The 27,124-nt window shown below is 36.8% G+C and overlaps 1 protein-coding gene across 2 annotated transcripts; it reads left to right on the top strand.

The window, feature by feature from the left end:
* The first annotated feature begins 390 nt into the window (after positions 1-390).
* LOC110674125 lies at positions 391-7,260 on the top strand. Of its 2 annotated transcripts, none has more exons than XM_021837853.1 (4): positions 391-1,046; positions 1,101-1,247; positions 1,311-1,724; positions 5,916-7,260. In XM_021837853.1, the coding sequence occupies exons 1-4, from the start codon at positions 848-850 to the stop codon at positions 7,193-7,195; spliced, it is 2,040 nt and encodes a 679-aa protein (XP_021693545.1). In that variant the 5' UTR covers positions 391-847; the 3' UTR covers positions 7,196-7,260. The 2 variants fall into 2 exon arrangements, with proteins under 2 accessions (XP_021693545.1, XP_021693541.1); XM_021837849.1 differs by having other exon boundaries at positions 1,302-1,724.
* The last annotated feature ends 19,864 nt before the right edge of the window (positions 7,261-27,124 follow it).

Here is a 27,124-nt window from a genome sequence, read left to right as displayed (position 1 = left end):
AATTTCCTTTCCTTAGATACCAAGCTCTCTAAATTATAATGTAAATAAATAACAAAACATCTTCATATAATTTCAAATTTAAATTTAAATCTTATCCTACTGTCAAAAATCCCCTTGGTATCATAGCAAATCCACTCCTTTTATCCTTTGCCCGTCAGCACCTCTCTGCAGAATGACAACTGCGCAGAGAAAATGGCTGCTTGGGCACGTCAGGAGTTAATCATCAATATTAACCTCCTTTTCCCGAGCAGCCTAGATAGCCGCGTAGTGTCGGTAGCGGTTGTTTCAACTGGCTAAGAATTAACACTACGGATTGCCTGTTCCGGTGGTAAAAGTCCACCTCACAGGTGACCCCTAATTTATGGTGTGATGCGTACCGTGCCTACCCAGTACGGCAGGTTAGGCTAACTATAGTCTAAATTTAGTCTAATTCGTTAGATTGTTAGCCTAAATTTTTTTCTAACGTTAGGCTAAATTTAGTCTAAAATTAGACAGATCTGACACAGTTTTGTTAGATATGCTGCAAGTTCGAAACGATCAGTTAGACTAAATTTAGACTAACGTTAGCCTAACGTTAGACAAAATTATGTATGGGCTGTTAGATGGATTTTATGCTGCTTGTGCATATCCCAGCTGTCATCCCAGCATGAAGTGTGATTGTAGTAGTGAACTTTTTCGATGTTCACTACCACTACAATCTCACTTCTGCTCAGCATGGAATGATAGCTATACTCCACTGCACTGTGACGTCACGCCTTCATTTTGACAGGTAGTGGTCCTGTTGTTTACGTTTTGTACTTAGACGATTTCTAGAATTCTCGGAGCGATATTCCTATAAATAATTAAAATGCCGTGGAAGTGCTGTGTGTGGAAGTGCAAATCCACTGTTAAATCTCCCGGTATTCGATTCTTCCGTTTTCCCACAGTCGGAAAATGTTTGAAAAAGTTAGCTGAAGAAAGATGCGAAGCCTGGGTAAGTGCTCTCGGTTACGGAGACAAGTTTTCTCCTAATGGCAAACGAATTTGCAGCCAGCATTTCCGAAGCGGTAAGTGAAGATAAAATAATTAGTTCGTGCGTTATTAATATTATGTTTGCGCAGGAAAACCAGCGCGACTCACGGATACGCATGATGCAGATTGGGTGCCATCACTATGTTTGCTGAGGCCGTCTAGATTCTCGCCACGATCATCACCGGTGAATCAGAAAACTATCGATGTTCCGGAAACATGCAGTATCACTCGAAGCGGTAATGTATTATTATTATTTTATATTTATACACAATCATAAAGTATGTTTTTAGATTCCACAGACTCATTGAAATCGAGCTCGTCCTCATCGTCACAGAGTGGCAAATCCTCCCGAATATTATCCCGTGCGTCACCATCTTCGTCAACATCAATCGCATCAACAGTCTCTTCCCGGGGAACGAAAAGGAGCGCCAGTTCAAGTCCTGTAAGGAACGCTAATCGGAGTCCAGGAAGAAGCACAAGTTCAGAACATAATAATACCACGTCCCGTTCCCCATCAATCGCTTCGATAGCGTCCCGTAGAAGTGGAAGTGACGCCAGTTTGTCCCCTGCTAGTGAAACCAAATCATCTCGTTCACCATCATCCAGTTCAACAGTGTCCTCCCGTAAGAGCGGAAGGAATGTCAGTATTACTCCTGTACCGAAAGCATATTATTCTTATTCGAGTAGCTGTTCACCAGAGCGATCAAACAGAGGTAAAGTTCTAATTAATATTTAGTTTGATATCCAAATACCCCACGTGAACAATTTAGTTAAACGGTACAGTGGTCAACTATTATGGGTCACCCACTATTAAAAGTCATTTCCATTTGAATTGCATGTGGAAGAAAGTGACTAATAATCGTGACTAGGCGACCCATTATAATGTGACCATTGTACAAATTGTTCTTGATCTACTCAACTTTTTGAAATTGCTTACTATTAGTTGCCCAATAGCGAAGATGAAAGTTTAAAATAACATAACATAGAATACAGCCAATTCTCATACAAAATGCTCAACCTTGACATGCTGTAATTTTGTTTCCCTATGAGCCATCGACATGAAATTTTGGCAGAAAACTACAAATATCCCCTATTTTTATCACAAAATTTGATTTTTTTTTAATTACCTCTCGTTTGAAAAGTTTAGCACCAGGTAAAATCGCTTAAAAAATATTAGTTTTAATGTTTCATTTTTTTTTTGAAATTTTGCCCAGACGACCAGCATAGCTATAGAAAACAGTTGGTGACCACAGATTTAAGATTTTTCCTGATAATAACGGTCAGGGGAGCACCGTGGCTGTAACTATTCATTCTACATTTTACATCATCCCCCAAACGGTTTTTTAGCGAGAGTAGCTGAATAAAAGCATCATTATGATGAACTTAAACCAATATCAATGGAATTTTGAGTCAAGATCTTTTTTATTTGCTTTTGCTAATTGACCCTTTTGGAACGAATTCTATTGCGAAATCAATTGAGGTACCTTCATAACCAAGCTTGGATTCTATCCTTTTTTATGAAAATTTCCATAGAACTATTCAGTAAAAGCAGGGTTGCTACGGGAAGTATGAAACATTTTTCGGTTCTAAAACATTCCCCAGAATTCCGTTCCCCAGAATTCTATTTCCCAGAATGTACAATTCCCCAGAATTCCATTCCCCGGAATGTACCATTCCCCAGAAAGCTGCATGTTTATACTTTTTTATTTTTCTTTTACTCATGATTATTTTGCATATTATAATGATACACCCTTCTTTCAGTAAATTATAATTTAAGTTAATGAATTTGACCGAATGATTCTTTATTAAATTAAAGGGTCGTTAATAAAATTAAAAAAAAAGTAAATTCTCATAAATGATATAGGCAAAATATATCGATGAAGAGCCTATATGACATAAACCTATTCGACATAAAATGAGTTGGTATAAAGCCAATATGGCCGTCAATATGACAAGATCGAAAGTACACAATATGTTATGCAGAATTAAACAAGTCATTTGTACATTTTTTAGATTTGACGTAAAGAAGGGTGTATCATTTAAATGTGCAGAAAAGTAATGAATACTTATTTATTGTTGAATTTCAATAATATAGCTAATCAGCTCGGAGATGCATAACATAATACCTACTAAGAAAGGCTTTGTTGTATTTGAAAACGACTTTTGGGGGTATGGGGGTTCAAATACATATTTTAAACTAGATTTTTTTTTTAAACTTTGAAATAGGTTTATAGTGTTCTTGGGAATGGTTCATTCTGGGGATTGGTTTTCTGGGGAATGGTTTGTTCTGGGGAATGAAATTCAGGGGAATGGTACATTCTGGGAAATGAGATTCTAGGGAACGGTTTTCGGGGGAATGTTATAGAATCCATTGTTGGCATCAAATTCGCGCCGAATGATATGCAATTTGCGCCAAATATTTAACCACTCTAACTTCAGCATTTTTACTTAGAGAAAAACATTAATCTGCATAAGGTACCTTGGGGCAAGTGGGTATGGAAAATCGTAAAGTTAAGGTTCTCGACATCCAAAATACTTAAATTCAAAAAGAATAAAGTTGGGTAAATATTTAAGAATGTCTAAAACTAAATCTAAGCGCTACCCCTTATTTGATTTTTATGCGAAACTCCAGGAAATAATAACGAAAATATTTTGAAAAACGTATCTTCCAGTTTCACTTGCCCCACTAATGCAGCATGTAAAAATAATGTCATTTTAAATGACAAATTAACACAAACAAAATGATGAAATTGAAACGATAAAATTTTAATTCTTGCTGATTCAATTTTCTTTTGTTAGGTCATTATTGTTCGAATAAATCGACAACATGATAATTACATCTTCAAAATTTATTTCTTTTACCATGAGACAGCGTTTACGTTTCTGTTTTGAAATTTGTTTAGTATTTTTTTTTTCTTGATGAAGTTGGATGTGAAATAGGAAAAATCCACGAGAGCAATAACTTTTTGGAACGAAATCCGTTGATTAAGTATTTATTGAGTGGCTAAGCCAAACCCCCATTTTTTATATTTGCAGTTAGCTTTGCACATGCATTCCACAATGTTTCCCTGAATTTCCTTAGATTGAAACTTCCCCATCCAAGTCTTCCTTTGAATGCACTGTTCGAAGTAGATACAGAAATATCGTAATGTATGTAAATTATAAATTGTTTTTTGAATATTCAGTACGTTCTGTTAATTTGTGATAATTGCAAAACTTGCTTACTGATGGTTACTTGAAGAAAAAACACAAATTCCATTTATAATAAGACATATTTCATTTGTCCCATGTGGTTTAAAACTGATTAAGTTTTAGTTTAGCTATTTTAAAATTCACATCGAATAAATTTTAAAATTGGGTTTATCAGTTTAAACTTATACGCGGTATTAAAAATATATACGCCGCTTTTTTACACCGAAAATATTGAAACTACACGCCTTTACCTACACTACGCAGTGTATGTTGACAGCTTTATAATCTTTTGCTCTATTATGCAATAATGATTGCATAATTGCATGTATATTCCTCCTGTCGTAAGTTTATGAATGGCCTTAAAAGTTTACGCTAAGTTTTGGAAGATAAGTTTAAATATTCACTAAAATCCACATGATACCCCATTTACCCACTTACCACGCTGTAGCTTAACTCTCTCGAATTTTTTCATGATTTTCTCCAGGATGTCATACAACATCAGATCAGGATTTTTTTCTAGTTTCCTTCATGTTTTCATCCATCAATTCTTTTACTGATTTCTCAATGTTTTTTGTTCAGGATCCTTCAAGAATTAAAGCAGTAATTTCTCTCATGTTATCTCCAGAAATTACTCCAGCAATTCCTCCACGGTTTTTTGTTTCAGAGATTTCATAAATAAAATCTCAAAAAAAAAATCATCCTAGATTTTTTCTATCAATCCGGGGATCATTGATATCTCCAAAAAAATCTAGAAAACTCTAGAGATTTTTCCAGATGTTCATCAAGGTATTTCTAGGTCATTTTTTCCAGTAATTCTTCTTGCAAACAAATTTCAATTCATGCAAAAATCAGCTACTAATTCTTGAGGAATATTTTGTAGAAAAAAAAACCTTACCATAAAGCCTGGAACAAAGCTGTGTGGGCTCTCTCCTGAAGAATTTTTTAAAGGTATTTTTGATATTTTTAATTATAAAATTTTCCTGGACTAACAATTAAAGAAATCACAATAATAATTATTCGAAAAGTCCCTGCAAAAAATCTTGGGATTTTTTTTATAATAATCCTTGTGGGAATTACTGATAGCAGGGCTGGTAGTGAGTCACTTTTTAGTGACTTGGTCACTTTTTTCGACCTGGTCACTGAAAAGTTACTATTTGCAACAAAAAGTCACTATTATTTTGCTGTCTCACTGCTACCAGCCCTGTGATAGTAGCTTTATTCTCCTGAAGGATTCTGAAAGAATTCCTTCAACCGTTAAATCGTCAAAGAAGTTTTTGTAAGGATACCTGTAAGAATTACAGGAGAAATCCATAGAGAAAATGTCTATCCATCTGGAAATGACATTGGAAAAATTCCTTTAGTTTTGATCGAGAAATCCACAAAAGAATTTTTTAAGAACTTGTGTAGGATATGTCTGAAAATGAATATAAAAATCTTTTGACCCTCAAGCATTTACATTGACGGTGAATATTACTTATTTATTTTTGCAAAAACTCCATCTTGATTACTCAAAATCCTGACCACTTTTCGGCAAAATTATTCTAGCTATCTTCTATGGACACCAAGAAACATTTTGTCACATACCACTTCTTGAAGAGACATACTCTACTCACTACTGAACTTCACTTCGCTAGCCATAATTTCTGTTTAATTTAAGATCAATTAAAAAAAGCTATTAACATGTATATTTAGAACTAACACGAAATTGTTAGATTCCAGGAAAAATTCCGAGATTGAAGATTCACGGAGCGAAAATTCATCGAAGTTGCCTTTGTCCCAAGAATCGACTGCGCCAACAAACATCATTGAGTCCTCCCGTGAGTGCAACCGGAAAGAGGATACATGCTCAAGATCACCAGAGCGTGGTGAGCCACAGAATGATGTTAAAGTAAGATCATTTTCGCGTCCAAATGTAACTCCCTTAATGTTGTACGATTATAAGGATGACAAGCCCAAGATGAAGAATGTTTCTACAATGACGGAAGCCTCTTGCGACCCAAGCACATCGAATAAGATGATAGATCAGTATAGGCGCGAACTACAACGGCTTCAGACAAAGATCAATATCATTGAGAACAAGGCTTATTTTTGTGAACGTGGGTTTGAATTCATCTCAGTAACCAATGAGAAATGCCTGTATTATACTGGCATATCAAATGTTTCTACTGTAAAGAAACTGTATGAATATCTCAAACCACATTTAGATTCACCGTTCTGTAACTTCTCCATAGAACAAATGTTTGTTATGACACTGACAAAACTACGGTTAAACCCTCAGTTCCAAACTCTTGCATATGACTATAACGTGTGCTTGAATACTATTTCAAAATATTTTCACCGTACGCTGCAAATAATGGACACATGTCTCAGTTACGCCATAGAGGTGCCATCTAAAGACATTCTTTTAAAACACACTCCGAAAAGGGTCAAGGAGAAGTTTGGAGATAAGAGAATTTTTGTCATTGACTGCTTTGAGATCCGTTCGGAGACACCCGAAGATCTGAAAGCAGCAGCCTCACACTACAGCAATTATAAAAAATCTGAAACCACAAAATTTCTCATCGCTGTTTGTCCGGATGGGAATATTTGTTTTATTTCTCCCGGATATGGAGGCAGATGCTCTGACAAAATGATTGTGAAAGATTGTGGGTTTCTAGATATTTTGGAAGCAGGAGACGTAGTGTTAGCTGATAAAGGATTTGATATCAAAGACTTGGTTCAAGGCAAAGGGGCTTCACTCAATATTCCAACTTTTTTAAGAGATAAAACGCAGTTTCATCCATCAGACATCGAAAGGGACAGACAAATAACGAGCGTGCGCATCCACGTGGAAAGGTGCATTGGTGTTTTGAAGGCCAAGTATTTAGTTATGTCTCAAGTAGTGAGTGTAACATCACTCTCTCGATTCGAAAACGGCCGTAACGTAATAGATTTAATTGCCAGGGTTTGTGCTATGTTATATAATTTTAATCCTAGTATTATTCCTGATTAAAATGCTTGTATAGTTGTAAGTTTGTTATAAGAGGACCTTTCAATAAAATGAATTATTTATTGAAATAAAATGTGTTTTATTACATGCTTGAGTCAAGATGGACAAGTTAACGCGTTCTCCAATGTAACAATGAAATGGAATTGGAGTAGTAGTTTCCAAGAAGCTCTGGACAAATGATTCTACGAAAATATTGTTCACATTTTAACATACATCGCAACCAAACTGAAACATCCTTTTGTACAATGATGTGAACTTGCTCGTTTCTACTCCACACAACAAACAAACCGAAATCAGAATTTGTTACAAATATTTGCGTTTGTAACTGATAGTAGTAACTATGCGATCTAACTAGTACGAATGCATCACCTTCTACTTTTATAAACGGGTCTCTTGTACCAGCTAGTTCCATTAAGGAAAGCTGCTTATTTAAATCACTTTTTCTTAGCCTAAACGGACACTTGATTTCAACAGTTATTCGTCCGCAGCAGTCACATGTTACAATCATGTCTGGCGATGCTGCTACAAACGGTTTTTCGCTGTTCAGGAATATGCCACATTCTAGGAATTCTACATTAATATGATCCTTGTATACATTTTTTACGTATTCTTTTCCTTTAGTCTCATTGCTGCGACCGTAGGAAAGCGCAGGCGTGTCGAAGTTGCACAAGTACGGATGACATATTTTTTTTAATAAGGAAAGTTTTGGAGGAGGAGATTCGATAGAAGCATTTACAAACTCTTTCATGATAGACGCAGTCACTCGACCGATTCGTACATAATGCCAGAACGGGTTGAAACTTTGGTCACGTGTTAATTTCTCAACAGATTCAATTTCCGATGGGCTGATGCTGAATACTATTCTCCTTCCGATTTCCCTCAATTCCTCCAAGCTTGCACCCTCGTAATGTGGTTTAAATATTCCTTGAATGAGGATGTTCTGATTTAAGAATATGTTATCAGGTACATGATTTTCTTCGCATTGATTACACATAAACCCATGATGGTCACAAAACTTTCGCAGGACAGCAGCATTTGATCCCTCTTGTTTCAACTCTTGAAGTAGCTTGAGAAAATCAGCCCGTGTAGGTCCTTCCGAAATTGAATCGTTGAACCGTTTAATTTGTCGTCCATAATTAATATCACTGACTTTGTGGAACAAATCGTCTTTTATATTTTTAGAGGGTCTGATCCAATATGCCGGAACTTCCGTCGGAGTTATCTATATAAGAGGAAATAAATAATATAAACAACATTATGCATTACAGTTGAAGTGATAATATAGTTCATAACAACAGTAGAACTAGAGGTTTTTTTTTTTAATTTTGAAAAAAATAAGCAGACGGTTTCGGATTCCAAATAATAAATATTTTAATATTTGAAAGAAAACCTTAATGAGGCTGACATACAATACTTGCCAAAAAATTAATCACAATGCCATAATTACAGGCGATTGACTTTGTAGGTCAAACCTCTTTAAATATAATTTGAAAAAGACCAAGCAGGAATCCAGCAAACGAAACGAACCCTAACAGGGATTAGGAGATAAATGTATCATTCAGGAATGAATCCAGATATTCATCCTAAGATTCCTTTAGAAATTCCTGCAGTTATTCTTTCAAATATTTTCCAATGTAGTCTTCAAAGATTTTTTTCAGCCATTTTCCCCGTTTTTCTTCCCAGGCATGTCTCCAGAGAAATAACAAGCAAATTTATGAAAAGTTTTAGGAGATTTTATGAAATAATAACCCATGAGGCAATTAAAAAAAGTCTAAACATTTGGAGAATCTTATTAAAGTAATGAATTCATTGTTGACAAATAAGAATTTCTGAAAAAAATCATGGGTTTTATGAGAAAGTTTTAGAAGATTTCCTAGATAACTGTCGGTTTTCATTAAAATTAACTTAAAAATATTTCGCTTAACTGCTCAAAGATTTATTATCTGAATAACATGCTAAGCAAATTGAAAGAAGAAACAATCGAATATCTGGATTATATCCCATACAATTTTCTGAAGGAAATGCTTGAAATACATCGGACAAAACATAATCTGAAATATCTTAGCAAATATCTGGAAAATTTCAATATCTCATATTCTTGTTCACCATATTAGTTGTTATTTATAAGTAGTGTCAAGCTTGAATGCAGGCCTTAAAATTATGTAATGTCAAAATTTTTTTGAACATTTCCAAATGCATTTCTTATAAACGTATTTAATACCATATTTGGAAGATTTTTTCATGTCAAATTACGAGAATTATCTAAAAATAAACTTGGACTTATGCGATTTGACAAATTCTCACGCCCGACGAGGGTAGTGTTTTTAAGTGTGCAACTTTAAATAACCTTTTGAAGATTACATGGAGATTTTGAAGAGAATATCATTGAGACATTTTTAGATGAACTACAGGATAAAAGACTGGAGAATTTCCAAGCAAAACAAATCTTTTAGTCCCCAATGATGAATCATATGAGAAACTTTTTGAGTAATTCATGGGAGCAACTGTGCATGAAAAAACGATTAGTGGAAAAATATCTTGAGGATCCACTAATCAACACACCCTTCAAACTAATTATCCAGTTGATACTCTTGTAAAAGATTTTCTAAAAAATATTAAGAGTTTATAAGAGTTTATGCCACAGTTTTTGAAAAAAATCGTTCAGGGGATTTTTTTCCAAAATCCAATAGATCTTGGAAAAAAAAATCAAAGTAATTCCTTAGGAAATTATTGGAGGTAGAAGCATTGGAGTGCTCAAGAAATTCCTGTAACAAATTCTAGTTCATGGTATCCCTCATAATATGAAAGATAATCATATCCCTCATGGAGTTAACACCACGTTTATTAAGGACCCCCAAAACAGCTCACTTGCATAACATCTTACGCAGAGGCGCGTCCACGTTCTGAGCCATGGGTAGGACAAACTTTAACAAATATTTTGTGCACAGTGAAACAAAGAAAAATGTTAACCCTATGGAATCTTAGGCTGGAAATTGAAAATTACTCTATTCAGGGGTTTAGACGCAAATAGTGTCAGTCATTACTTTAAGACGAAGAAAGTATTTCGTCTTTACATGGTTGGTAGCTATTGAGGACCTTAAAAATAGAAAATTATAGACCTTTAGTCTGAAAAAATGAGACCTAAAGGGAATCAAATAGAGGTAAAAAAAAAGACCGAACAGGAATCAAGAAAACAAAACGAAACCTTATAGGAGCCATGAGATAAAAGTTTGATTCTCCATACCATCAGAGCACATATTTATTTAAGATCTAACACTATTTTCTTAAGAATTCCTCGTTACATTACTTCAAGTATTACTGCTCGTGTTGTGTATGTGTTTTTTTATCTTCTCTAAGAATTTCATCAAAAATCATTTCAGGTATGTTCAGATATTACTCCGGAAATGTATAAAGGCGTACATTTAGTAACTATTTCTCAAGGAATTTCTCCAAGAATTCAACCTGGATTTTCCCAAGGAGTACCACAGAAAAGAAATTTCTCCTAAAATTAAATTCTTTAAGTTTTGTTTAAAAAAGTTTTTAACCCCGCCATGATTCTATCTAGTGATTCATACATCGTTTTCTCTGAGACATTCGAAGATTCCTGGGCAAAACATCTTCTAAAATTCAATCAAAATTTATCTTCCTCAGAAACACATCCAAAAATTTCAAGGGATTTCTTATGATTTGATCTAGCCAAGATGCCGTCTGCAATTTCTTTAGAGATGTCTTCTACACTAAGATTTTCTAAAGTAAGTTTTAAAACTTTATTTTAAAGGAATTCTTCCAGGAATTTCTCCAGGAAAATGCCAAGAAATTTGTTCAGAAATATGAATCCGTAGAGAATTTCTAAAGAAAATCTTAAAGTAACCTCTGATAAAACCTGTGCATGTTTTAAAGTCATCCTTATTCAGCAAGGATCTCTGTAAGAAATACTGGATTTATGACGAAGTTTTAGTAGAATTTGTGCAGGAAATGATTGGAGGAACTATTGGAAAAAAATCTGTAATATTTTCTGGTGTAAAAACTTAAATAAACTTTTGAAGAATGCTTGGGATTTTCTTTTAAGTTTTGAAGAAATTTTTGGAAAAGCTGCAGGAGTAATACTTGAATGGAATGCTGGAGAAATTCCTAGAAAAAAAATTGTTTGAAGAACTCCGCAAAGAGTTTTGGATTTCTGGGAGGAAATGTGGATCAATAATTGAAGGAAACCATATGAACTATTTTTTTAACTTTGAAAAAAGGTTGATTTTTGGATTTCCGCGGATGAAATTATGTAGAAATCTATGGAAGATCTCCTAGAGTAATAACTGGAGAATTAGGTTAAAGGAATAGTGAAAAAATATCAGTAGGAAATTCTAGGATAGTTTGGGAAAAAATCAAAATAATACCTGAGGAAATTACTGGAAAAAGTAGCTTTGGAGTTCTCATGGATTTCCTAGAACAATTTCTGGAGAAATTCTCCTAAGCATCCTTTGAAAAATCGCTGGTAGTATTTCTGGAAGAATTGGTAGAGAAATCTTAAAAAAAAGAGGATTGGATTCCTCTGAAAGACCTTGAAAATATTTTAAATAAAATCACTATGACAATTCCTGAAGCTTGTACAGTTTTGCATGAGAACAGCAAAAGTTCTGTTAATTTGTGTTGCAATGCTTTGATAGACTTTATCAAGAGTGACAGCCCATTTAGAAATCGCTAACACCATCACTGCGACTGGTCTTTAATTCAGTACTTCTTCCAAATATTCTTCAAGAGTCTTTTGAAAATTCTCTATGAATATTCCAGAAACTTCTCAAGAATTACTTCCAGGAATGCTGACGGAAATTTGTCCCAGAACATATGCAGGGTTGGGCGTAGATTTTTTTGGGAAACCATCTATTGATTGTCTCAGAAATACCGGAGAGGATTGCTTCATCAATTTGTCTAATAGTCAAAGAAATTTCTTGTAACAATTCCTACAGTTAGTTTCCCATGATTTTCACTATAGATATTCTCAAACGTTCTTCACACGAGCCAGCAATTTTTGGGGGTCATGCACAAGCCATGTCACGCTTCACTAAATATGAGAAAACAATTAAAATCCATATAATGTCTTCCATTTTCAATCAGAATTAGTACGATGTTGATATATTGAACAGATGATAAAGATTTTAATTTATTTCTCAAACTTTCTGTTGATCTTTTTTTTTGTTGAATCGTGGGTAGGACAATCTATAGGCTGTCCTACCCAGGTATTTTTGTGCGTAGTACATGTCCTACACACTTCCCGCGCCACTGATCCTACGTATTCTGTACAACTTTTTTTAAAACAATACTTTGGTTTTAGATTATATAGCAAATATATCGTTAATGTGAAAATTTTCCATATATACCATGAAAACTTCTAATTGTTTATCCCAAATTTGTATATGTTTCAATATGCATACAATTGGATGATTTTTAAATTCTGAATTCTCTTGGAATTTATGAATTTATCCAGATATTACTCCTCAAATTCCATCAGCAGTTTTGAAAGCATAGGTTGTCTTAGTATGGACATAATTTCACCATTTTGACATTTGCAGATCAAAATCTGATTTTAGCTCCCTAGATTCTTGTACAGAATAAATTTTGATAATAATAGATATTCGAGCTGTTTAGTGGAAAACAAGTCGAGTCTAGTGCACGATACTGAAGACGGCCTTACAGTTGAGGTTGAGATACGCGTATCTGTCAAAGGATACAAAATCCTAGTGGAATTAAATGGTAAAGTACTAAATTCGGTTTTTCATTTACTTATAAATTTTGAATATTCATTTAAATTTGTACCTGTCGTTATATTTATTAGTTATCATTACAGTTTTGCAAAGAAATCCGTTATTTCCGAGTGATTTATTTGTTATATTAAATTAATGCTAAATCAGAAGATACGTATTAAATAAATCTAAAAAAAATGTATTTATTAGCGTTGATACGAATATTGATCAGACTATCATGTACTTTATTGGAAATTATAAATTCAAGTGCAAAAAATCTGAATGAGAACAAAAAATCATATTTCAGCTGTGGTTGATTTAAAAACGGTCAAAAATACACCCTAATATTTATGTTAAAAGCAAATTATGTTGCCTACCCTAAAGAATAATGATATTTGAAGTTTGGTTATTTTATTTCTCTTGAAAATACCCGAAAAGTTATAATTTTGTGGTGTTATCTTATGTAGAGAGAAAAACTACTGATTTTCAAGAATTACAATTTTGGCAAATCTTATATACAATCTTATATACAATTTTTTAATAGTTATATTTCAACAAAAAATAAATAAATAAAGGTTTTGATCGGCAGAAGAAATTATCTTCTTAGAGCACAATGTTCGATGTTAAATGTTATTCGACCAAATAAAATTATCTCAGTTAGCTTTTTAAGTACGTTATGGGAAAATAAAAAGAACATATTATTATTTTTGTGTTTGAAAAATACTATGATTTCCGTTATCAAAATTATTCCCATACTTTCTGATACATCCTTTAGGAATATCACCGAAAATTGAGACAGGTAGTTCCAGTAATTTATATTACTTTTGTTAATACTAAAGGGTATCCCAGAAAGTATGGGCACGACTTTGGTAACGACAATTTTTTCAAACATACGAATATTTTTATATTTTTATTTGGGGCATTTTAAATGCTGCCTGTGTTAATCTTGTTTGATAGAAAAATGGTCATTGGCATAGAAAGCTCTCAGTTAATAACTGTGGAAGTGCTCATAAGAACTCTAAGCTGAGAAGCAGGCTCTGTCCCAATGGGGACGTAATGCCAGAAAAAAGAAGATGGTAAATGTATTTTTTTCAGATTTTTATTGTAATTACTTTATGGTCTTGCACAAATTTCCTACAACTAAACCGCTCAAATAAAATGCGATTTATGAAAGAATGATAAGAGGAGCTTCCAGAAATATAATACCATTATCAAACAGGTAACGAAGAAAAGCTTAAAATTCAAAATCTGCTCAGATTTCTATCTGCACAATTCTCAAAATGGCAGTATGGTTAAGTCGTGCCCATACCTTCTGGGACACCTAATATCATAAAATTAATTACTTTTTTGTAAATGTTATCTAGATTTCCATGCCTTTTATAATCTTCGCCTATAATTGCAAATTCCACCTAAGTATGGTAATCCTAACAAGATGGCTTGAAGGAAAGGATATGCCAATTATCTCTATATTGAGCTCACCTTTTGATTAATTGCAATAGAATGCAAATTGGCCAACGCGTATAATACAGCTGCCACGTGAGAACAAGACTCGGTAACTCCTACAGGGCATTTACAGTGTGCGGATTTGATGGAACCCAGAGTGGATCTAGATAAGAGTGGCGTCAATGTCAAAATTGGAACAGCGGCGAACTGTCATTTCCATACAAATCCGCGTTCCAATCGAGCAGGAGACCTGTCAAAACTGGAACATGACGTCACTCTTGTTTACAGGCACTCTAATGGAACCATGTTTCTCGACGATGATCCAGGGAGTGTGTGGTGGCTTTGAGAGATTCATAGATCGTTGGACCTGCAGACAGTTGTGATGTTAGAACGGAATAGTTTTTTTTGTTCAACTTTTGAATTCATTTGTAGTATGCCACTTCGTAGTTAGCTGAAACCAAAACTTACCTTCCCACGAACGACATATAAATTATTAATGCAGCAGCCTTCAACGGAAGTAACAAAACCAGATTCAAATTTATTGTACGCATGAAAACTTTTTTCAGATTGAATCAAGTTTCCCGAAAACGGCGATTTGTGATTGAGTAGATAGTCCACGACGTGTCCGGTTGTTACGGTTGTTGGAATTTCCACACCATTTGTTCGGGCACAGTAAGGATCGATAGAATTGATCACACTTATTTTCTCTAAATATCGGTTCTTTACGACACCCGACAACTCCTGTATTGCAAGGGATAGCCGGAAAAACGAACAACTAGGAGCCTGCTCCATGTTCACTAGACGATCACCAACAAGCAGGAACCGCAAGACGAATACGAATGAAGAAAAATGGCTAAGTCCAAAACGTAAACGGTGATGGCAGCTGACAAAACGACGCGGAACTTTTATTTCTCTGACCGACGCACGCGACTTTTTTTTTACAAACTGATGCGGCAAAGATAGCTGCAGGTTTTGTCCGCACTGTTTTCTCAACCGTCAACAATGTGCGAAAAAATCGAACATGCAGCATAAATTCGGGTTTATGATTTATGCTCTTCGATTTTTTTAGGTGGGCAACATATCTAACAAATGTCTAACAATGGCAACCGCCTAACTTCTTCCGTCCTGGGTAAGAATGAATGGTTAGGGGGGTCTAAATAAAACCTAACCGCAAACGGAGCCTGTGGGGTACCAGGGCGCCCTCCACAGTATTGAGTCCTTCCTGTGCTACCCGGAGCAATGGTGCAGGTGACCTTGTGTTTCTCCGAGATAATCGGCTGCCCTTCTTCAGTCTCTATCTTGAGGCTTAATAAGGGTGGGATTATGAATATGTTGACATTTAATTTAAATTATCACCTATATGGATTCGCATTATGCGTTTTACACAGTGTATTCTGTGCTCTTTCGCCTTTGGCGACTTTAAATAGATACCGATCTGGTTTTTTCGTTGCTGGTCTTTTTCGTGCTGAGATTGCAAAAAGCTTAATCCTGCCTAGTTTGGGTAGTGGCTACGGTTAGGTTAGCTCAGATCAATCTTCAGCATAAAAGAACAGCAACGATCAATCTTTGCAGACTCATGCAAAATGGTGCAGCCCAAGTGGCGCTAGTTCAAGAACCCTACTTTCGTAGAGGGAACTTCTATCTAGGTAACCTTGTGGACCCAGTTTTTGCTACTTTTAGCAAGCTTGAAATGGCAAACTCGCGCTCCATGCCTCGCGCATGCGTGCTCGTTAATAAAGCAATCGTTGCTACACTCATTTCTGAGTTAACTACCAGAGATGTATGTGCTGTCACAATCGATGTTTCTGTTGGTGACCTCAACAAGAAATACGTCTATTGTTCGGTATATTTACCACATGATGAACCATCCCCAACGGATGACTTCAAACGAGTTGTCGTACACTGCGTAACAAAAGGCCTTCCGCTGATTGTGGGCAGTGATGCCAATGCTCATCACATCATCTGGGGCAGCTCGGATATCAATTTGAGAGGCTCCAGTCTGATGGAATACTTAAGTAGTACAGACCTTGGATTACTTAACATAGGCAATCGCCCAACCTTCATGGTTTCTAATAGAGAAGAAGTGTTAGACATAACGCTCTGCTCGAATAGAATCAGTCACGAGTTGACGAATTGGCATGTATCAGATGAGGAATCATTATCTGATCATCGCTACATCTTCTTTGAACATTCAAATGTAACTGCGCAGACTTTGCGTTTTAGGAATCCCCGGTCAACAAACTGGGAACTCTACATTGAATTGGTTGCGACCAAATTTCATGGATATTCTCCGTCCATTGAAAATCCAAGTGATCTGGATGATGCCGTTGATACTACAACATCCTACATTATGGAAGCTTTTGAAGAAGCATGTCCTCTGCGGTCTGTAAAGACTACAAGAGGGACCCCATGGTGGAATTCCGATCTGACTAGACTCAGGAAACAATGTAGAAGGAGTTGGAACAGACGCCGTTCAGCTGGATCAGAGTCGTTCAAGTCAGCTCGCAAGGCTTACAAGAAGGCTCTTAGTTCTGCTGAACGATCCGGCTGGAAAAACCTTTGTACAAATGTTTCCAGTTTGAGTGAAGTCAGTCGGTTGAACAAAATTCTTGCAAAATCTAAGGATTTCCAAGTGAACGAAATTCGCTTACCTAATGGTGACTTTACTTCTTCCGATGAAGAAGTTTTAGAATGTTTATTCAATACACACTTCCCCGGATGTGTGGACATAGCATCTACGGATGAACCAAATGTCTTTTCATGTAGTTACGAGTCTCTGGCATCGGCTCGCAGTATCGTAACTACTGAATCGATTCAATGGGCACTTAATAGTTTTGCTCCTTTCAAATCTCCAGGAGCGGATGGGATTTATCCTGTTCTGCTCCAAAAGGGATTTGAGTTTATCAAACATGTTTTGAAAAAGCTACTTGTAAGCAGTTTTGCTACCGGGTACATTCCCAAATCCTGGCGTGATATTACTGTAAAGTTTATCCCAAAAGGAGGACGTGCGTCGTATGAGGAAGCGAAGAGTTTTAGACCAATCAGTCTGACCTCTTTTCTTCTGAAATGTCTGGAACGGATTATCGATCATCACATCCGTGATGTTTATTTGGCAAACATGCCTCTTCATGTGAATCAACATGCTTACCAATCTGGAAAGTCCACTGTGACTCTTTTACACAAAGTTGTATACGATATCGAGAAAGCATTCGCTCAGATGCAATCGTGCTTGGGTGTTTTCTTGGATATTGAGGGTGCCTTTGATAACGTGTCTTTCGATGCCATATTGGAAGCCGCACGAAACCATGGGCTACCTACAATGATTACCAATTGGATTCATCAAATGCTCAAAAACCGACATCTCTTCTCGACATTGCGTCAAGCAGCGATTCGAAAATTGAGTGTTTGCGGATGCCCCCAAGGGGGAGTCTTGTCACCACTTTTGTGGAATCTCGTAGCAGATACGCTATTGAGGCAACTCAATAATTGCGGTTTTCCAACTTATGGATTTGCCGACGACTATCTAGCTCTGATAGTTGGTATGTGCATAAGCACCCTATTCGACCTGATGCAAAGTGCTCTTCAGGTAGTCGAGAGTTGGTGTCGCCAATATGGCCTTTCGGTTAACCCGAATAAAACATCTATTGTTCTTTTTACGGAAAGACGAAACCGCGATGGAATTCGACCTTTACGTCTTTTTGGCACTGAGATTAATGTGACTGATCAAGTAAAGTATGTCGGAGTCATTCTAGATTCCAAACTTTCATGGACACCTCACATTGATTTCAGAGTCAAAAAAGCTTGCATGGCCTTCGGTCAATGCCGGCGAACCTTTGGTAAAACTTGGGGCCTCAAACCCAAATATATCAAATGGATTTACACAACAGTTGTTCGACCAATATTGGCATATGGATGTCTTGTGTGGTGGCAAAAGGGCGAAGTGAGAACAATCCAATCAAAATTGGGCCATCTCCAAAGGATGTGCTTGATGGCGATGTCTGGTGCGTTCTCTACAACTCCCACAGCAGCGCTCGAGGCCCTTTTCGACGTTGCGCCACTACACATATATCTTAAACAAGAAGCACTTTCTTGCTCTTACCGTTTATGGGTACTGGATCTACTGGAGAAAAATTCAGTGAATCGTAGATCTACACACACTTCGTTGTTTCCACTTTTGGTGAATTGGGACAAAATTGTCCTTGTTCCAAGTGATCTCACAATTGCTTGTAACTTTCCTTACAGGACATTTATCACACAATTCCCTTCACGGGAAGAGTGGACGTCTGGCTATTTGGAAAGAAGTATATCAAACAATATAGTATGTTACACTGATGGCTCCCTTCTTGAAGGTAGAGCTGGTGCAGGAGTATATTCTCGTGAGCTAAGGCTGAATCAGTTTTACTCACTTGGTAGAAACTGCACCGTTTTTCAGGCGGAAATATTTGCTCTTATGTGTGGAGTGCAATCAGCACTTCAACAGCGCGTAATGGGTAAAGTCATATACTTCTGTTCAGATAGTCAGGCTGCTATAAAAGCTCTCGCTTCGGCCAACTCAAGCTCGAAGCTTGTTATCGCATGTCGAACTCAAATTGAGGAACTGAATTCAGTCAACTCTGTAAACCTTGTATGGGTACCTGGCCATTCTTCCATCGCTGGAAATGAATTGGCTGATGAGCTAGCTCGCGATGGAGCATCGCATGACTTCATTGGCCCTGAGCCGGCTATTCCAATTTCGAAGTGCTGGGTGAAGCTTCAGATAAACTCTTGGGCGGCAACTCAGCACAAGCAATATTGGAATAGTTTGGAGTCGTGTCGTCAAACAAAATTGTATATTACTGAGCCATCTCCAAAGGTGGCGAAGTATTTAACAAATCTGTCAAAGCAGAATTGCAGTCTCTTGGTCAGAGCGTTGACAGGCCACTGCCGACTCAACTATCACATGGCAAATATTCAGCGTGCTGACTCATTTGTGTGTGATAGTTGTGACTCCGATTATGGAACTTCGTATCACCTGATATGTAACTGTCCAGTTTTTGCGCAAATGCGATTCCAATTACTTGGTAAACACTTATTAAGTGAAACTGAATACAGAAGCCTGAATCTTCAGGACATCCTGTTATTCTTAACCCGCTGTGGTAATGAGCTATAGGCTCTCTTTACGCTCATGCGTTTTGCAGTGCCCTTTTTAGGGCGCTGTTCGAACCCATTGTGGTATGGAGCTACATGCTCTCATTTCGCTTATGCGATCTTCCCTCTTCAAGGGACCCACTCCTATTTCCTCCCATCTTTTCCTTCCCTTTCCTCTCACATCGGGTAGATGATGAAATAGGCTCAAATATGGCGATGGCACAAATCTCCCAACTGGTGGGGAACGTGCCTTTGGAGCCGGCCTTCTGATACCTGATACCTGAAATCCACTCCTTTTATCCTTTGCCCGTCAGCACCTCTCTGCAGAATGACAACTGCGCAGAGAAAAATATAGGATGACGTCATGCCGACAAGGAGTCTGTTCGGTCATGAAACCAAATAAAAAGGTATGCTGGAGTAGGAAAAGGGATCTTTAGGTAACAGAAATTCACAAGTAATAGTGTTCCGTGATTAGCAAACTAAAATCTATTCCTCAGGAACAGAAATTTCTAGTTCGCGCCGTGTGATCTTGGTGAAGTTACCCGTTTTTCGATCAGTGGTTTCCTGGTTACCTACAGGACGAAGGGATCGACGCAGCCCTGTGCAAGAGACGCCCCTCTCGTGGTACCAGAGTGTAGGTACTCCTCATCAGCGTCCGTTCGATACCATTCTGGGTCAGAACCCTAATATCGACAGGATTGACGTGCCAGAAATTCGCTACAAGGCAAAAGGTCGAAAGCCGAAAAGTCGATACGCCATCCCGACTGAATGTCATCTTCAGGTGAAGTTAAGCTTCTTATACCCTTTCCTTAATCCTTTGAATTCCCCATATAAATGAAATAAACCTAACCAGTGTAATGAATTTAAATTTTAGTGTTAGAGTATCAATATTTAACGAGCATTTCCTTTTCTACTATCTCTTAGTTGTGTAAATTAAAGTCGCGATACAAGTGTGGGAAGTGAGTCCGCTCCAGTAGTGATTCTCCGGATAGACCCTGAGAGGGCTGAAATGTAAATAGTTTTTAAAAGTTTTGCCAAGTTAATGAATTTTGAATTAAAGTTTTTTGAAGTTTTTTTTCTAGTGTTAATTTCCTTAGTTTTTTAGTTTTCTTTTCATCATCTTCTTAAAAATTATTGAAATTACAAAGCGAACTATTAGAGTTAGTAACGAAACAGTAACACAGGGGACATCGAATTTATGATGAGCAGTGAAAAACTGGAGCCACGGAAGCTGCCGAAGTCTGCTTTTACATACGTCTCATCATCCATAACGAGGTAATGTGGTTTCGTTAACATCTGGGTGTAGAGCTTCCGTGCACATATTTTACCTACCGTATTCTGCGGTTCATCGCAAATAGGCGCCTTTTGGACTTTGCCCGAATGTAGTCCTTCACGTTTTTTCGCATCTTGGACAAAAGTTTTGGATAGATTCAGTTTCTTCCACATCTCGAACTGAACTGTTGGGATTTCTCTTGAAAGCTTGAACTATCCGTTTGTGATCCTTAACACTATACGGAGGTCCATTTCCGATCGATGATCAAACGTTCGTGGTACCGATTCAACACACGAGACACCGTAGAATGTACCATTTTCAGCTTTCTGCTGATGACACGACGAGATTGATCCGGATTTTCGAGGTACGTGTGCAAAATTTATTTGCGTCGCTGCTGTTTTTCCGTCTCCATCTTCACAACGATTGCACATTTACTAGTGAAACTTAAATAGCGTAAACAAATACACGTTGAACAAATCACATCCAAAATTTCAAAGGAAAATCCCGCATAAACAAAAACTATATCAGTACAATTTCCCGAAAGATCCACAACCATTTGCAACAATATCTGAATGATTTTGGTTACAATGAAAAATAACAATATATCCACCATACCCGAAACGTTTTTAACAATTCGACAAACGGTAAATAGGAAAATCTCAATGTGGGGAATAGGCGGTTAAGTTATGTAACAATTTGAAAACGTCGATTTTCTCGAACAAAATTTCTCATCAAAAGTTTTCCAAAAGGTAGATATACTGTCCATTTTTCGGCAAAATCAATGTAAGCCAAATTGATACATTTGAACCATATGTTTCTAAGGGAAATAAATAACGTATGCATAATTATTGGATTACGGTGCTGTATTGTATTTTTACCTTATCTTATTCTGTTATGTAATATAATGCAAGCACTAGGATAATTCCTGAGGCTTTTTCTCGGAGAATTTGAGAAGAAATTCTTGAAGAATCAGATGAACAGTCACGTAATTTTGCACTTTTTAAAGACTCGAATTAAAATAGAAAACCAGACCCGCTACCAGCCCTGCGATGATTCAATTAAAGTTAAATATCACCTCAAGGATATTCTTTCATTCTTTCTGAAATTCACGGAGTATCGCCTTTCAATGCATTTATGTATTGATCGATTCCCTTAAAAGAACGCATCCAGCAACCGGAAGCAGCGCTGCAATCACTCGCAATATTCCACTTGTTCGATTTTTTTTCTACACTCAACGCTAGATTAAATGTAGCCTACAAATACCAACAAAATGTAACTATTTGTCGAACTGTTGAAATGTAGTTCAATATTGTCAAATGCAAATGTGTGAGTGTGTTGCACAAATTTAAACAAAAACAATTTGCCGAATGGTGGCGGTATATTTCCACCATATCTTGCTTGAATCCATTCCCATATAATTTAACAATATCAGAGCAGTATCATATATTGTTACTGATAAGTATGGGTTGATCTTACTGTTTGAAATGGTGAACAGCTTTGAAGTCCATATGGTTATACATCAAAGCAACTATTTCTGATACATTAACAGTAACTGTTACAAGATGTTTATTATTCTTAAAGTAAGACAAACTGTATGTTGCTATGCGGGATACCCAACGGATTAAAAGTTACAGCCATTTAAAAGTGGTGCAATTTGATTCCGTACACTCTTTACTTTTTTATTTTTATTGAACTTTATTTGTTATTCTTACCAAGTTGCGAAAAATAATTCTATCCCCTTAAGTGTTTTTGTACCAAGCGTAACAAACATAACAGAACATATTTACAATTTCGTCAATTATCGAAAGTTTACGTGCTATTTTTTAATAAATAACTTATATTTGATTTATTTTAAACATGTTATATTCCTCTTTACGCCTTTAGTGAGGAATTTTGAGTTAATATTGAGTGCGATGTGACATTTTATTAAATGTACCTTTTCTCCTTAAAGTGTTACGTTTTTTTTATAATTGATCCCTTACGTACATCAAATATGTACTCAAAATTACAAATCTATGATTTATCAATCCTATTGTTGCAATAGACCATTTCCGTCAGACCTAACCCCCAATTTTTATATTTTTCTTCGAAAGGCGATTATTTTTTATGATTATTGACGCTTTCAGATATTTTTTATATGCATTCCTGATTTTGTTACAATTTTTTGAAAATTTGGGAATTTGAGGTGAATTTTGTCGTGCGGCACAGTTGTTTCAACCCTATGGGTATAGAAAGTGGAGATTTGGCCAAAACTTACAACATCCCTGCATTGAATGTTTGTAGACACAACAAAATGTCAAATCCAGTAACAACAAAATTGACTCGCTCGTTGGTTTGTTGCTTATCAACCTCACGCTAAACTTGTTCCGCTCAAAAATGAGTACAGACAGGCCCAAAACGCTCGATATTCGGAATTTGCTTCCATTTTTCTCTTGATTATAAAAGCAAGTTTTTCAGGTTTTTTTCTATTTAAATAGTTAAAGCGGAAGCAAATGGGGAATCAAATTTCGCATTTGCGACCATTTTGCAGCTTTTCGATGGAAAAAATCCCCGAATACTCCTCATCTTGCCAACGGTTAACTGTTTGCTGTCACGTTGAAGATGACTGACAGTTCGAAGGAGTGCGAAATGCACAGATCTTTCACTTTCTCAGACATTTTTGCATTCGTTGCCTTATTTTCTGTAGATCACAAAACACATGCGATGCGTGAATCTGGTTAAGCGTGCTGCTTCTATGCGCTCAGCCACCGAAATCACAAGTACTCCACGAAAAATGGCCGTCGTTGCAGCTGGACCAGCTGGACAAATTTGATCTTCACCTTTGAAATCCCATTCCAAATAACCCATTCACCTCATTGCGTGAATCTGCCGTGGTGCGCCGGATGATCCGCGATAGGTTCCTGCTCTCTTGTGGTTATGTGACCGGAGGCAAACTGGCACGAAGATTCCATTGCGCGGGAGCATATCATTTTTATTCCTGGATGTCCATGGAAGCCACGGTGGAATTCGAATCAAATAATATATTGATCGAACTGATTTTAAATTGGGGTCAAATAGCTTAAAAGACGATATGCTGCCACACAGTGAAATTTTTCGTCGCCAATTTTCCAATGACCGCATACCCAGGATAGAGTAGGAACCTTTTCAGGTTGAGCACCACGGCAACTTCCTACGAAGGATAAGAAGGGGATCTTTAATCTGTTCGTGAAGAATTCCGTCACGATGGCTGCCTTCGCTCTCTTCCTGATGGTTCCAGTTTCCACTTGTTTGGGGTCTTGAAAATAAAACAATTAACATTAAGGTTCCGACGATGGAACCTGTTAAGATAGATAGGTCGTTCCCGGGACAGATATGGGGTTTGCAGTCATCACCATTACCAAAAAAGGAACAAGTAGTGCATCCAAACCCAAAGATCAACAAAGATGAGACCAATGTTCTAAATTCACTTAGGTGGTGCAAATCACTGAAGCATGCCACTATTTCTTTCTTTTATTTGCCGGCTGACGTCACTATTTGCTCTGCATAAGAATAACGAATGAGTGAAAAAGAGAACAAATGTCACGCATCAATGATCTGCGCCACCTGATTAAATCTCAATTATGGGAGTAAACCCAGAAGCTTGAGTGGAGACCACGGAGGAACAGCTGATCAAAATTCACCACAACGTGGAGATAAAATCATAGGGGAAAAAGGGGCCTGATAAAAATCGGAGAGAAATAAAATGTAAAGCACCGTGGGGCGAACTGTCGTGCCGCTAGTTTTTCATTGTTTTTCAATAGTTAGGGGCTACAAAACATATGGGTTCCTTAGGGAAGTTTGTTCAGTAAATTGAAAGAAAGCTCATGAGCAAATAAAATTTTTTGACGAAAATGGTCTATTGCTGACTCACTGATGTGGATTGACGCATGAAAATGGATGAGTCCCACTTGCCTCGTTTAGCGAGGTAACTGCGTCTAATGACTCATATTACTACTTTCTTCTAAGATTTTCTCAGTTTCTAAATTATCAAATTTATGCACATGAGCATCGGCAAATATGTTGCCAAAATGTGACCGTGTTGATGGATTTGCAAAATATTTGCATTTCATAATAATATTGAAAAATTTGTTTGAACTATCCTTTTTTCAGGTCCCACTCTACCTAGTGTACCTTATGTCTATTATTTCGTTTTTTTTTCTCTCTATTTTTTTATTAATAAATGGCATGGCATGATTCTAAAGCATATTAAAAGTCTAGTGGTAGTTTTCTTTGTAGTCGTGAATCGCATAACAAGCCAAGATATGGGACACTAATCTTTCTGTTACTCTTTCCATAACTTTCAAAAGGATCAAATTCCGTTGACTTTTGGCTAATAGTCTGGGGCAGCCTTAAATAGTGGTTACAGTGTGCGTATGGTGTTACCTGCATGTTTCTCTCGAAATAATTGGGTCCTAAAATTTTTAATGAAATCTTGTTTTTATTTAATAACACGAAAGAGCATGTTACTGTAACTACTTTAGCAATTTTTCCCGCTCAAATAATGGCTATATCAAGTTTAAACTTTAATTTAAAAATTTGGTACATAGATGAACCTTGACACTTGAGATCATGTTTGACGTTCGCTTAGTCGACAAAAACACCACAGGGGTTTTAGTTCGACCACTGGGGTTGTTCCTATCTGACATTTCGTAAGGGACACGGAAAACAAAATACACCCAAAATTTGAGTTTAAGCCAAAGGATGTGACAAAATCTAAAAAAATGTTTTTTGGGCTTAAACTAACGGAAAACATTAGAAAATTGAGTAAACATGTGTTTTTGGCCTAAACTTAAGCGTTTGGCACTAGAATTGGGACAGGGCTTTAGGACCCTATTAGTAGTGCCTATTCACAATCATTAGGTAAAACTAAAACTAGTCAATGGCTAGCATAAAATTGGTTATCAATACAGATCAATACATGCTTTCACCATGATGGGAAGTCTCTGCTCGGTTGTTAGCATAATACGAATGTATTTATTATATGCATTGTAGGTCAGCGATCTGCGATCGTACGAGAACCTTCGCGAGCATGATCGATTAGACTCGAACTGGTTTCTGCGACCGCTCGAATATACGGTTTATTGCGCAGTTAATTTAATACTGTTGGGGCTGTTGTCGCACTGCTGCGAAGGATACGAGACAACTCCGTAATCTCCGCTCTTACGCACACACGTGATAAGAATTTACAGCCTACTGCGATTTTGGGGGCTCGCCTCACTCGGAGATATCCACATATATCGCGCACGCCTACTGTGCCGTTGATGGAATTTTGATCCCAGATGCTATATCCTCAGATAATCTCCATCGATAAACAGGGAAACACTTCGTCACGGAACGGCATGTGACCGTCGTCGTTTTTACGCCGAGAGCCATTGTCGCCAACACGGAGGCGGTCAGCTGTCAATAATTAGCAAAGTTTTACCCCTCGCACTCTCTCGTCAATATATGTACCGTAAAATGGGTAACTTTGATAGTTTCTTTAAAGGAATTCTGATTATTATATATGGGGTTACTGAATTTAATGCCGTTTCCAGAAATGTTCCACCACGTCACAAGTTTATGCTACAGGTCGACAAAGTTGTATAATACATTGGTTTCTTTGATGTTACATGAAATTTACTATTGGTTTATTAAACTATGATTTATTAACGTTTTAGTAATCTAATCCACCAAGCATGCAAAACAGGACTTCAACTTTTATTTCAGATATAATTGGGTGTAAATTGCACGATTAAATTTAAATTAAATCGACTATTTCAACATGTTTGCAGTCTCCATACTAAATTCTTCTTTTCTGTTATATGGCAAAATTTTCTATACCATCAAAAGATAACTGCTGAGCATCGAAAGTATTATTAACATTGTTGGTAAGCATTGTTTTACACATGCAATTTGAATTGCAAATAAATTGCCCGACATGCTTGTGAACTTGCATGCAAGTTGGCTGAAATTTTCCGAATTCTGCATTTTCAACAGCCAATATCTCGAAAACTAGACGTGCTGTGATATTTTTGAAATCGACAATAGATTGAACAATCCTAAAATTATTTCGTTAGGTTATTTATTGGTCCCGCACTATCAAAGATACCCCGCCTCACGGTACAAGTGATAAGAAAAGACACACCCTTCCCTGCTGCGCTCCCCGTTGAGCTCATTTCCTGTGCGGAAATTTTCTTGTAAAAAACAATTTACACAATATTCAGAATCTGAATACTGAACGGTGCCACAATCGAGAATCGAACCGAAGCGTTGACGTACAACGTACGTAAGTGACAGTCGCTGCGATGAAAAATAGAATTTTCTGATTTGCGTTCGTCCGCGAACCAGCCTCCAAAT

The sequence above is a fragment of the Aedes aegypti genome, chromosome 1 (genome assembly GCF_002204515.2).
Source record: "Aedes aegypti strain LVP_AGWG chromosome 1, AaegL5.0 Primary Assembly, whole genome shotgun sequence".
NCBI classification, from domain to species: Eukaryota; Metazoa; Arthropoda; class Insecta; order Diptera; family Culicidae; genus Aedes; species Aedes aegypti.
Note: the sequence above shows the minus strand (reverse complement) of the source record. Positions and strands in the feature narration are given on the sequence as shown.

What these genes read in the sequence shown, in the direction of transcription:
- LOC110674125 (XM_021837849.1), top strand. Translation starts at nt 848, where the DNA reads ATGCCGTGGAAGTGCTGTGTGTGGAAGTGCAAATCCACTGTTAAATCT. An exon ending in ATGCAGTATCACTCGAAGCG is followed by an intron (nt 1,248 to 1,301) that starts GTAATGTATTAT and finishes GTATGTTTTTAG; the next exon opens with ATTCCACAGACTCATTGAAA. An exon ending in ACCAGAGCGATCAAACAGAG is followed by an intron (nt 1,725 to 5,915) that starts GTAAAGTTCTAA and finishes CGAAATTGTTAG; the next exon opens with ATTCCAGGAAAAATTCCGAG.